The sequence below is a fragment of the Triticum dicoccoides genome, chromosome 5B, assembly GCF_002162155.2.
Source record: "Triticum dicoccoides isolate Atlit2015 ecotype Zavitan chromosome 5B, WEW_v2.0, whole genome shotgun sequence".
In the NCBI taxonomy this organism is placed as follows: domain Eukaryota; kingdom Viridiplantae; phylum Streptophyta; class Magnoliopsida; order Poales; family Poaceae; genus Triticum; species Triticum dicoccoides.
The window spans coordinates 30,387,167-30,400,021 of NC_041389.1; the positions used below are offsets into that span (position 1 = coordinate 30,387,167).

Sequence of the window (12,855 nt, forward strand, 5' to 3'; positions counted from 1 at the left end):
CCCCCTCCAAACACCACCCCATCGATTGCAGCCCAGTCCCGCCAGAACCGCGAGATCCGATCCGACCACCGCCAGCAGCAGATTCGGCGCCACGGCGACGGAGCTCGCCTCTGTCCTCCTCCCCGCCCGCCGTCTCCTCCCGCGGAGGCTGGTTTCATCCTCCAGGTGCGCGAGCGCTCTCTGTTCGTGAAATCTTTCTCCCTGCTCGATCCATGCCCGGGAGGTGCTCGTCCTTGCCCGCAAGATCCGTCCGGAGCAGGATTCCTCTGTGATCCGGCGCGTCTCGGCCTTCCTCCCCGGAGCCAAGATCCGGGATTCCCTTTTCGGTTTCTCTTTCTCGAGCGAGCGCGCGTTCCGCCGGAGCGCCGGGCATGGCGTACGCGTCGCCGTACGTGCTCTCGTTCCTGCTGCTGCTGTCCATGCCGGCGGTGTACTACCTCGGCCCGCGCCTGCTGCTGCCCAGGACGCTCCCGGCCATCCCGGACGCGGACGAGACGGAGGACCTCGCGCTCTTCCGCCGCGCCGTGCTCCTCTCGGCCGCGCCCTCCGCCGGCGCCGGCGCGGCGGCCTCCTCCTTCGGCGTGTTCGGCCGCCGCCCGCAGGCGCCGCGGCCCAAGGTGGCCTTCCTCTTCCTCACCAACTCCGACCTCGTCTTCGCGCCGCTCTGGGAGAAGTTCTTCGCGGGGCACCACGGCCTGCTCAACCTCTACGTCCACGCCGACCCCGCCGCCAACCTCACGCTGCCGCCGACCCCGTCCTTCCGCGGCCGCGTCATCCGGGGCAAGGCCACGGCGCGCGCCTCCGCCACGCTCATCTCCGCGGCGCGCCGCCTCCTCGCCACCGCGCTCCTCGACGACCCGGCCAACCGCTTCTTCGCGCTGCTCTCCCAGTCCTGCGTCCCGCTCCTCCCGTTCCCCGCCCTCTACCGCACCCTCCTCACCGACAACAATGCCGCCGGCGCCGGCCGCCACCGCCGCCACCGCAGCTTCATCGAGATCCTGGACAGCGAGCCCACGCTGCACGCCCGCTACTACGCGCGCGGCGACAACGTGATGCTCCCGGAGGTGCCCTTCGACCGCTTCCGCGTCGGCTCCCAGTTCTTCGTGCTCGCCAGGCGGCACGCCGTCATGGTGGTCCGGGACCGGCGGCTCTGGAACAAGTTCAAGGCGCCGTGCCTCGTCAAGGAGAAGGACTCGTGCTACCCGGAGGAGCACTACTTCCCGACGCTGCTCGACATGCAGGACCCCGACGGCTGCACCAAGTACACCCTCACCAGGGTCAACTGGACCGACGCCGTCGGCGGCCACCCGCACACCTACCAGCCGGAGGAGGTCTCCGGGGACCTCATCAGGGAGCTCAGGAAGTCCAACGGCACCTACTCCCACATGTTCGCGCGCAAGTTCGCGCCCGAGACCCTTGCGCCGCTCATGGAGATCGCCGACTCCGTCATCCTCCGTGACTAGGCGCGAAGTGTTCGTGGAGATGAACAGAACAAGGTAAGGAAGAGATATATCATCCCTTTGAATGACTTTTCTTCTTAGAATTTTCATTTCTGCAATGCAAAGTCCTATCATGTTTTACTTTTTAGACATTTCAGCTGTGCCAAGTCTCATCAGTTTTTGAGACATTTCAACTGTGCCATGTCTCAATAGATTGCACTGCAAGTTACAATGAGAATGAACAATTCCCATAATTTAATCTGATTTGGTAGCCATTTTATATTACAGTGTGTTTAATTCAACGCAAGTGTCCTTATCTTGCAGTTCAGATAGCATCAAAGGAGAGTATTGTTGCAGTGAATACTAATAAAAATGTTGTCTTAGTAAAAGGATGCTGATGATATTGCTCGGGTGTCGGTTGGTGAATGGAAATCTCACAGCAATTCTCCACTTTTCCTTGCAGGGTTGGTGATGTGATGAAGAAGCACAAGCTGATCCATCCATCCCCTTTGTGGTTTCTTCGGAGAGGAGCAAGCAACCAGCACCAAACCCACTTCGCCTTGTTGTTCCGTCGCTGGCCGTCGGCGAAGGGGATGCTGCTGCTTGCCCAGGCTCAGAGAGTGATGTGGTGTTGGTGGCGAAGTGCCCCGGCTGCCTCTATCCTATGTGAGTATTTGTTGTTGTGTTTCTTGGTGTTTTTCCTTTCCACTTCGCTCCGAGCAAGAGGAAGTCGTCGGCACGCACGCGGTAGGCGCGCCGCTGGTAGTTAGCACGGACTATCATCCTATGTATTCACAACGGAGGCAACCTGTCGATACATGTAGCGATGGTTTTTGTAGTGTATGTTATCCCCACCATGTTGTCATTGTCAATATCACACACCTTTTCCTCTAAATGTATCATCATCTGTATCATGGCACCACTATCTTCTTGCTTCCGGCTTTTAGGTGGCAACCGCACCTGCCTTAGCATATACTCATATTCCTAGTTGATTAATCCTGAGAGAGCTTACCCGGCAATCTTACGGCGAATTGCTGACCAAAACAACATGCTTTGTCAAGCAGCATCTAACAACCCACTACAGAATCAATCAAGGTTGCGCTATTACGTCGATCGACCCGCCGATCTTGTAACCCCCCCTTGCAAAGTTTGGGATATTTGGAAAATATCCCAAAATATTTGGAAAGTTTAACTGAATCTACTTGTTGTGAGGTGTGTTTGGGACCGAAACGGTCGGTGTTAGGGGGTGGTCACTTGCCTGTCCTATGGATTTAGGCTAAGGAAAAACGATTCCTGCACTTTTGTTTTCCCATGCTTTCCTCTCTTTGTTCCCCCCTTTCCTCTTGTTTCATTGTCCTTTTGGTTGCTTGCTGGTGAGGTGAGGAGGTTGGTGCATGGAAAGAGACACTGGGCTCCATATTATCATTATCATATATGCTAAGTAGGGAGGTTGGTGCATGGAAAGAGACACTGGGCTCCATATTATCATTATCATATATGCTAAGTAGGCTCACTCAGCAACCATAAAGTCAGCAACTTTGTCCTTGGGAGAAGATTTTGTGTGTTAATTTGTTGAAAGCAGCATGATGATGATACTAGCACGGTGTCCTCCTGCGTATATTAAATTGCAAAGTATTTTACATAAAGGAGAAGGATAAAAACTTGGGATTTGGTTGTCTATCCGATCCATCAGTAAGCAAGCATGGGCCATGTTGTCAAGGAGGTAACCCATCTCTGTTAAAATCAGTACTGTAGAGATGCTGCTAGACTAGATGTAGGGTGGTGAGGTGATGCAGCAACAATATGCTGTAACATTCCAGCTGCAAACTGACCATGATGAAGCAAATCTTATGGCGCGCTCGAAACGAAACGCTGCGCGATTCATGTGAAATTCATAAGTTTTCAAACACCCCTTTGGATTGTGATGTTGGATCTGAAGCACCTACTGTCAAGTCATCTTCTGCTATAGTACTTGTCATGAGCTCCAAGAACCGACATGGATGTGGAAATGGTGGTGTTCCCTTTGGTGATTATTGGGGTGGCAATGGACGGTTGAGAAAATAGTGGTTGAGATGATTGATGATGCTTCACTTTCACGGGCTGAGCTCTCCGGAATAAATGTGGTGGGCGCAGTGCGAGATTGACAGTTTTGTGGAAGTTTCACGCTGCGGTGCTGCCCTTTGGCACAAGGCGGTGAAGAAGATGTGTGGTCATAGTTGTTGGTTGCTGGGCTTTAGTGCTCTGGTAGTAGAGTTGAGCTGACACATTTTCGCTCTCTTGGTGCTTTCATTTCACACCTTCCGGCAATGAGCTCCCATCAAGTTGGCTAGCAGCGATGCATCCGATCATAAAAAAATTCAAAACAAATACTAGACAAATTCAAAAACTTCCAATTTTTTTTGTATGGTAGATAATTAGTTGTGTGAGGTCCACTCCAATTTTCAGATAATCTGGACATTTTGGTAGCTCTCGGCAAAAAAGACAAATCGAGTCAGAATAGTACATGAACAGTAAACTTTTTTACAGACCCCGAATTTGTCTTTTTGCCAAGAGTTGTTCAGATTTCCAAACAACTTGAAAATTGGAGTGGACCTCACGCATCTAATTATCTACCATGCAATTCTTTTTTTGGATTTTTTTTAGTATTTGTTTTGATTTTTTTCTTCAGCACGGGTGCAGATGAGCCTGGGCTCAGAAAAGCGTTTTCGAGTTACACGGGTGTTTTGTCTCCCGGGAGCATTTGCTCCTTGATGAACAGTAACTTAAAAAGGTAAAATGTTTTTCAAAGTTCCGAAGCTTTTGTGGATGTCCGTGTTAGTGTCCCAATCATGCTTGACAATTTTCATGCGAAATGGAACAGTAGTATTGCGTCGGTGAAGAATACAACTTTTGGGGTGACATTTTAGGGTAACATTTGGTGTTCAATTTATCTTTTTGCACAGGCCAAAATGTCAAACCTTTTCCCCTAAAACTTAGCAGGTAGCATTTGGATGTGACTATGAATATGTAAAAGTTTTGTTGGGATTTTTTAACATTTCAGAAATCATTTTTCACGTGCAGGAGCACATGCTCTCGGGAGCCAAATGGAATTTTGTCATGGTGGAATTTCAGACAAAGCCTTATTTTGCATCAAGCATAAAGACGGACGTGTAGTTTTTGCACCCGAGCTCAAATGAGCTCAGTTGAACATTAGAATAAAAAAAGTTTAAAAATGAATTTTTTATGCCGAACTTTGACAAATGTTCTAAGAGCTTGTAAAGTTTCATCAGGAGATCACATTTGTGGAAGTCGTGAGAAAAAAAACAAAATCGGTACTCTTAAAATGCTACTTTCGAAAGAATGAGCACTGATTTTGGTTTTTTGCCACAACTTCAACAAATGTGATCTCCTAATGAAATTTTGCAAGCTCTTAAAACATTTGTCAAAGTTTCCCATGAAAAAAATTCAGATCTTTTTTAACATTAAAAAAATCGAGTTACTGTTCATTCCGAGCTAATTTGAGCTCGGGTGTAGAAAGGGGCTTTCGAGGAAAGACAGAGTTAAGTATTCCAACATTACTTAGCATCTCCCTCACTTATGTCTAGGGATTATTATGAACTTTGATGTTATAAAAGGGAAAAAAATGCACGTAAAATTTGGTTATTCTTTTTCCCTCGTTGATGCCATTTTGTAGTACTACCAGCTGCACGACAGACAACAAGTGCAAGTTCCAGAAAACCACTCAGGGCACTAACAGGCCAGTAAAATTATAATCCAGCCCAACAAATTATACTCAAAGCCACAGGCTAATAACCATCAATGCTTCACCTAAAAAAAAGTAACCGCAAATGCTATATCTCGCTTTGGGCAAATTCTATTCGCTAACAACCTAGGACGACCCACCTGCTGTGTCTAAGTTCTTTTTTTTTTCTTGTTTTGTTGTGCGTCAAATGTAATACTAAATGAAAAGAACCTGGTTTTCCTTTTATTTCGGTTTTTTAGCCAGTTTTTTCTACGGGTTTTTACTTTTTTTATTTTTATTTTTCCTGATTTTCTCAAATGCGTGAAATTTTTAATAATTTGAAAAAGTTTCAAATACGTGAACACTTTTCAACTTCGCACACTTTTTCAAGAAAATCACAAACTGTTTTCAACTTTCGAAACTTGTTTTACTTTTTTTTGCTAACTTTCTAGTGATATTTCAATTTTCCTGAACTTTATTCAAATCCGTGAAGTTCACTCAGTTTCTCTTTTCAAAATCCGTGAACATTTTCCAGTTCTTATTTTCAAAATCTGTGAACTTCTCTCAAATCCATGTTTTTTTCGAATTGATAAAAAAATCAAATCAATGATTTCTTTCCATAACCGATGCAGTTTTTTTCAAATTAATGAACAAATTTGTTTAAAAATCGATCTACTTTTTAAAAATTGTGTTTTCTAAAAAACTGCTGAACATTTTTAGCAGAAACGATGAACTATTTTCAAATTTTGTAAACTTTGTTTCAAAATTGATATTTTTTCTTCAGAACGAATGAACGTTTTCAAATCCTTGAACTTTTTGTAAAGTCGGTTATATTGTTTCCAAATTTATTAAAAAAAAATTATATTCATGAATTTTTTCTAAAAAATGATTTTTTTTTCAAATTTGCAAAAAACAAATTCCCGAAAAAACTATGAAATATTTCAGAATGTTGATCTTTTGTCCAAACTCTTGAAATTTTGGTGCAATCTATATTTTTTGAATTCATGATTTTTTTCATGTTTTTATTTTGGATTTTGGGTTTTTGTTGTGCTTTTTGAAATAGTCAATGGCTGATTGGTCGACTAGTCAACCGTCGATCGGACAATTATTGATCGAGTGAACCAGAACTAGCGAAGAGAAGCGACAACGTAGTCGTGTATAATTTGGCGGCCAATGGTTGCGGGCACGGTCGCCAAAGAACGAGAGTTGTGTTTGCTGGAGAGGCTATCTAGTGCTAAAGGTGCCCAATAGGAGGTCCCCTTGCTTTGTGAGACGCAAGGGAGCGTCACCTCAAGAATACCCCTTAGTAGGCCGGCCCAATAGCACCATTTTGGGATGCTTTATGGACCTGTTTTAGAACCTTCCAGACGTTCTTTGCGTGTGTTTATTTATCGGTTCCCATTGGGTTGATTATTTTTTTAATTTTCGAGTACATGACATTTTGTGTAAGTACACATTGAACATTTTAGGTATATAGGTTGAACATTTTTCGGCAACACATTAAAAATTTACAAATACACATTGAAGAATTATTCTAATACATATTGAATATTTGCATGATGCACATTGAACTTTTCTTTTATTACACAGTGAACATTTTTAACACAAATTTGAACAAACTGAGAAAAATGACTAATGCTTTTTTAATATGTCTCACATTTTCTTTTTGTGGTACCACATTTTTCAAAATGACAATGTTTTTGTTATGAAAATTTGAAAACATTTGTGAACTAATTGTACATTCCATAAATATTTTACAATTGTCATGAAACATATTTTAAATCTGTGAATTAATAAATTTCATGAACAATTTTTTGAAGGTACATTTTTTTAGATTTTTAGAAACATTATAAATGTCATGGACATAATTTTCAAAATGCATGATCACTTTTCTGGGCCGTATGAACAATTTTAAATTGTGTGAACAAAGTTTGACATTTAATGAACATTTTGTAAAGAGTGGTGAACATTTATTAAATCAGTTAAATTATTTTCTGAAACATATATATTACAATATTTCGAAACTAAAAACTAAAAATAGAAAATAATAAAGGAAAAACAAACGTCGTGAACTAACTACTGGTCTGGCCAATAAGTACCCAATAAGTAACTGTCATAACCTACATGATCAAATCTTGGCACGTTTAAAACTTGGAATGATGGACAGGTGCAACTTGCAATGATGGATTGGCAGAAAAAGGGGACCTCCTATTTGACGCACTCTGCGTCAAACAGAGCTGTGACGCACACGAGCAAGCCTGACTGGGCCTGCTCATTAAAGTATGCGCTCGCCTGGATTTGATCACAAGATCTCATGTTCCTGTGCGAGCAGTACTAGCCAAGGGAGCTAATGACCGATCTTGACTATGCATTAGCATGATTCTGTTAGAGCTAATGGCAGCGGCAAATATGAAAGTTTTTAAATTTTGAACATAAATTATTATTTTTCAAAAAGGGAAAAGGGCGCCGTATGCATCGGTTTGCGGATCTTCTTAAAAGATCCGCCGCCTCGCGGGCCATCAGATCTGGTTGATTGAGACGCCGAGCGCCACCTTCTATCATTGCAACACATGGCGTGTTGCAAGAAATTTCTGTAACACAAGTCATGCTGCAGAAATCTTTACAACATAGGTCAAGTTGTAGATGTTTTTTGCAACAAAGGTCTTATTATAGTTCTTTTGGAACAGAGGTCTTCTTGCAAAAAAAATTATAATAGACATCCCGTTGCAATTTTTTTTGTGACAGAGGTCTTGTTACAACTATTTTTGCAACAAAGACATTGCTGCAGAAACACACCGTAGCAGATCAGTGACACGCGTCGCACGGAAAAGACGACGGATGCTTGCGTACAATCTGCCGGTTGAAGCCAAGCATTTTCCAATATTTTTAGAAATGAAACTACTTTTCAAATCCACTAACAAAAACTTCAGAAACTCAACTTTTTTTATAAAATGGGAATTTATTGGATCTGCGAGCAAGGTTTGAAATTCTGAACAAATTTTAAAACGTGAACAATTTTTTAAAACGCTAACTTTCTTTAAAAGGAGGAACGTCTCTTGAAACTCATATTCTTCTTGAAAAATGTGAACATATTTTTATGAATTTGGGAACAAATTTTGAAAATGGGTACATTTTTTGGAAACAGGAACATTTTTTGAAACTCCCGAATTTTTTAAAAAACGTTTACAAAAATTGGAAACGTGAAGGTTTGTAGAAATTTCTGAACAATTTTTGAATAAGACAAACATTTCAAAAACAAGTGGAAAAGGAAAATAACAAAAGGAAAGAAAAAGAAATAAAAAAGAGAAAAAAGGATAGAAAAGCAAAAAAAGAAACAGGAAAGATGAAAATCGACGAAGAAACAAAAAGGAAAAAAACTGTTCAAAAACCTTCTAGAAGGTTCTCAAAACCGGAAAAAACCCGGATGGGTCTCTAGAAGGTTCAGAAAACTGGGATAGCTGAAACGATTAATGGGCCGGCCCAAATCGGGTCGTTCGCTCGTGAAGCCTGTGCGAATCCTCGACAACTTGATGCAACATGCGTCGATTTTCCGCAAAAAGGCAGATTAAACTGGAATTTCAGATGTTTGTATGGATTACTATTCTGCAGTTGGGCCTTCCAATGGGCGTACTCCCTCCGTCCCAAAATTCTTGTTTTAAATTTGTCTAAATACGGATGTATCAAGTCATTAAAGAAGGGAGTATGATTTTAGGACGGGGGGAGTATGATTTTGCGCGCTATCTTAGTTTGGGTGCTGCTTAATGATGATTAGAGAAGGACTGTCTTGTCCATTTACAGATTCCAAGAAGTCAAGTGCAGGGTAATAGGATGAAGTTATACTCGGCACTTTCCTTTCAATTTTCGTTTTGATTTTCATTTCATTTTTCCAAATTTGGTTTTCAGCTGTCTGGAATTTGCTGAGTTATAAACATGAGCAGAAGGATGTACTAGCACTTAATTTTCACTAGTCTTGTCTTAAAAAAAGGAAGGAAATCCCACTAGTCTGAACCTGGACATGGAGCCTGTCTAGCTTAATTTTTCAGTGCCATAGTGTGGTTTTGGAAGAGGATGAAAACACTGTGATAACATAGTGCTAAGCTATTGGCATTGTGCATGGCAAAGGCATTAACTGGTGATAAAAAGAGTAGTGGAAAGCGGTAATATATAGTGTGTTAAAAACAGGGTGAAGATAAGAATAAGACCAAACATTATTGGGATGGTAGAAGAAGGGGGGAGGAGGAGTGGCTGCCACTGCACCACACACTGAAGCCACCATTGCTAAAATATCAGCTCCAGGGTCCACAACTTTGAGCTGTAACGTAAGACGACCAAATTAACCCTAGTAACATCAGCAGCTGTTTTTCTAGGAATTACACACTTCAATTCAGTACTACTATCACTTTTGCTAATTGCTGTTTTGGCTGCTTCTTTTTCCTTGCATCTGTATTTTCACAGAAACTTTGCCTACTTTTGTGTACTACAACGCACTAAAATACAGGGTATTTTCTTTCCAACAACTTTTGAGTGCACAACCATAACCCTCCATTAAGAATGTGATCTGCAGAAAATAGTGGTAGGTGCAACTTCCAAGCCAGAACACTAGAAAACCAAAAGATTTCTCACAACTGTCGAAAATACCGGTCTACTTGTCAATGGACCAGTGGCTGATATGCTGCGTCTGCTTAAACATATTTGCCATGCAGCACATTATATGGCACTTCCCAGAAAGGCTATCAAGAACTAGATTCTGTTTGCTAAGATGGCTGATACAGTACCAAAATCTAGTTGGCTCTCCACCCATGGAAAGCCTTTTGGACGGTAGCACCTTTTTGTGCTACTACAAAATTGAAGTTAGGTTTTGTGGATAGAGCTCCCTGAGACTGAACCTATTTGGGGCACTAAGTGAACTGATCTTTAGGGGGCTCCAGAGGGCAGTATGCCTGAAATAGTTGGGACTATAATACTCTGAACTGGCTGAATAGATCCACTTTTCGGTGAGTTCGTGGTGGCACGATTCTACTCACTGCAGTTCAAGTTCAGGTGCAAATGTTTCACATATGTGACTGCGCTCCAGTAGAAAATTAATGAGATTCACCGATTGGTTTTCGGTCCTTGTCGGCTTTAACGGACCCTCTCGGGTGGGTGTTATGTGTGCTCATATATGTCGAAATCGAAAAAAAACAGATTTATTTATGCACCGGGAGAGTATCTGGTGCACCGGGACTTGTCGTGCTCCCGGTACCGCCGGAACGGTTGACACCTTTTGAACTTTAGAAAAACCTAGAAAACTGATTGTGACATAGACAATACTTGTATCTAATAACATGTTTAAATTTTCAAATCCAAACTCAGAGCAGAGGACAGAGAAAAATATAGACAAATTCGACAGTAAATTGTACCTAACGTAAGTCGGACTTTGAATTCGGCCCATTATCAGATTTGATAACAGAATTGTTATTTTTGTTGGTTATATTTCAAATTTGGACATAAATTTTTGTGGTAACACAGATTCACGCTGTGACAACAAACACATGTGTACCGTATACTTTCCACGTATGCACACTAGATCTTTCTAGAGTTTAAATGGTAAAAAAAATCGCTTTATGTCCACTAGTGATCGAAACATATCATGGAGGCTTAACCGAATTGTGGATATCATACTATGAAAATCCGTGTAAAAGACACATGCATTCGTTGTTAGATTAGAATGAGACTGAATGAATATTCCCACCAATCCCTAACAGCATGGTACACTACACTCAGTGAAACTTTCTTAATCTTTTTGAGGAAGCCAAGTTAAATCGCAGCCAGCTCAAAGTGATGTGGACTCCAACACTAAGTACAACTCTGATGACCCTTCCTCCCCAAATGACCTCTGGTTTGTACTCTTTTTATTTCCTTTTAAGCTTTACACCCCTTGGTGCCTGATTACTCATCTGATTAGCTCATCGAGTGGTGTATAAATGGTTTGAGTTTGGTGTAAAAGCCTCAGCATTATGCACCAGGCTAAACACGCGGTCCTAGTCCTTAAGCACTAAGCAATTCATACAAGTAATCAAAGTTCTCTTTTAGAAGAACCGACGATCAGTTTGTCGATTGTTTGCTTGTGACATACTCCGAGTATGTTTTTCTCTTCTTATGTAAGGTGCCCACACAATTAAAAATTCAAGTTTGGTCAATAGTCAGACAAATAGTATATCAGGGCTTCTTTGGATTGTAGGGTATTTGAAAACACAGGAATAGAAAAACACATGATTGAGATCCTATCATACCATGAATTCCTATGGGATTCCAAAACACATAAATTTTGTAAGAGGTGCATTTGGATGGCGCTCATGAAAAAACACAATAATTTTGGAGGATTGATGACAGAGGGTAGGGAGAGATAGAGTTCAAGTGCATTATTCTTCTCAAAGGAAAATTAAAATGAGGTTTGAGCTCATGTTGAGATTGATTCATATGAAAATAGAGGGCATATGAATGGATTTTGTAGGAATTTGGTGATCCCAATCCTATGATCCAAATGGCTTCTATAGGAAAGATCCTATCGATTGGTATCCTCCAAAAAGTCTACGAGCTTCCTTCAATCCGAAGCGCGACTAATCCATATTTTATTAAGAGAAGAATAAGGGAAACATAGCATTAAGAGGTCATGACAGCGAAATCCTATAGGAAGCAAAAAGCTCCCTGAGTGCCACAAGAATTTGATAGAAATTGAAGAGAGAAAATGTTCATGCAAGACTCGAAAGAAATTCTTCATGAGGTCTAAATTCTTACAAACACTCGAAGTTAGAGTGTACGGAACAACATTTGGCGATTTTTGTGGTCCCATTCCTTTTATGCAAAGGACTTACATAGGAAAAAACCCATGCTTTTTGTAATAAAGGGTACAACCATCCGTTGTATCAACACAATACCATGGCTAAGGAAAAACTCATATGGATTGGGAACCGACTAATTACCCATTAAAGTCCTTCAGTTAAATGTGACCCTAAATATACTCCATCTGTAGACCAAAATTTGATATATGCTTCAAGGTTTGCTGAAGAATTTACCGAAAAATGTATCTCCTTTTTTGATGTGAGAGCTACCTAGACACTGAGAAATCAAATTAGAACACTCGCCCTTTACATTTTATGAAGTAATCGGAAGGTTGCTACAAATTTTCCTGCAATTACCTAGAGTCTCAAGATTTATGGATTTACTTTAGTTCTATGCCCATGTTGTTGCGGCCGTTAATGATTACATGATTATTACATATTAAATCAAGAGTATACCACTAAAAATAACATAATAAACAATATTATGATGTCAATTATCACATACCATGTTATATTAAAAACTGAAGAGCACATACGGGTTGATGCATGTAAGGTATCATGGTTAAATATCTTTTATAATCTCATCTTGTTTCTTAGGATTTTATTTTACTGTGAAATTGTCTTTCTATTAGCGAGATCATAAAGCATGTCATGTAGACTAATTTCTGTTCAGATAGAAGACTATGACAAATTACTTCAGCATGCTGCATTTGCCTGCATATAACCACTGCCAATGTTCCTGCATCAGTAACTTGATCTGGTGATATTTTTCTTTGAGAAATATTGTTTTGTAGCCTACTAGATCAATCGTAGTAAGTGGGGGTACACAACTAGAAGACTAGGAAAAAAATAGCACACACATGAAAGAGGAGCC

At 41.4% G+C, this 12,855-nt stretch overlaps 1 protein-coding gene across 2 annotated transcripts; it reads left to right on the forward strand.

Annotated features, from left to right (window-relative positions):
- The first annotated feature begins 6 nt into the window (after positions 1 to 6).
- LOC119307191 (glycosyltransferase BC10-like) lies at positions 7 to 4,993 on the forward strand. 2 transcript variants are annotated; one of them, XR_005149185.1, is made up of 3 exons: positions 7 to 1,496; positions 1,903 to 2,105; positions 4,500 to 4,993. XR_005149185.1 is itself a non-coding variant. In XM_037583285.1 (2 exons), exon 1 carries the CDS (start codon positions 372 to 374, stop codon positions 1,461 to 1,463), a length of 1,092 nt encoding a protein of 363 aa, XP_037439182.1. In that variant the 5' UTR covers positions 7 to 371; the 3' UTR covers positions 1,464 to 1,496; positions 1,903 to 2,353. The 2 variants fall into 2 exon arrangements, 1 of the variants encoding a protein (XP_037439182.1); XM_037583285.1 differs by lacking the exon at positions 4,500 to 4,993 and having other exon boundaries at positions 1,903 to 2,353.
- The last annotated feature ends 7,862 nt before the right edge of the window (positions 4,994 to 12,855 follow it).

What these genes read in the sequence shown, in the direction of transcription:
- LOC119307191 (XM_037583285.1), top strand. Translation starts at nt 372, where the DNA reads ATGGCGTACGCGTCGCCGTACGTGCTCTCGTTCCTGCTGCTGCTGTCC.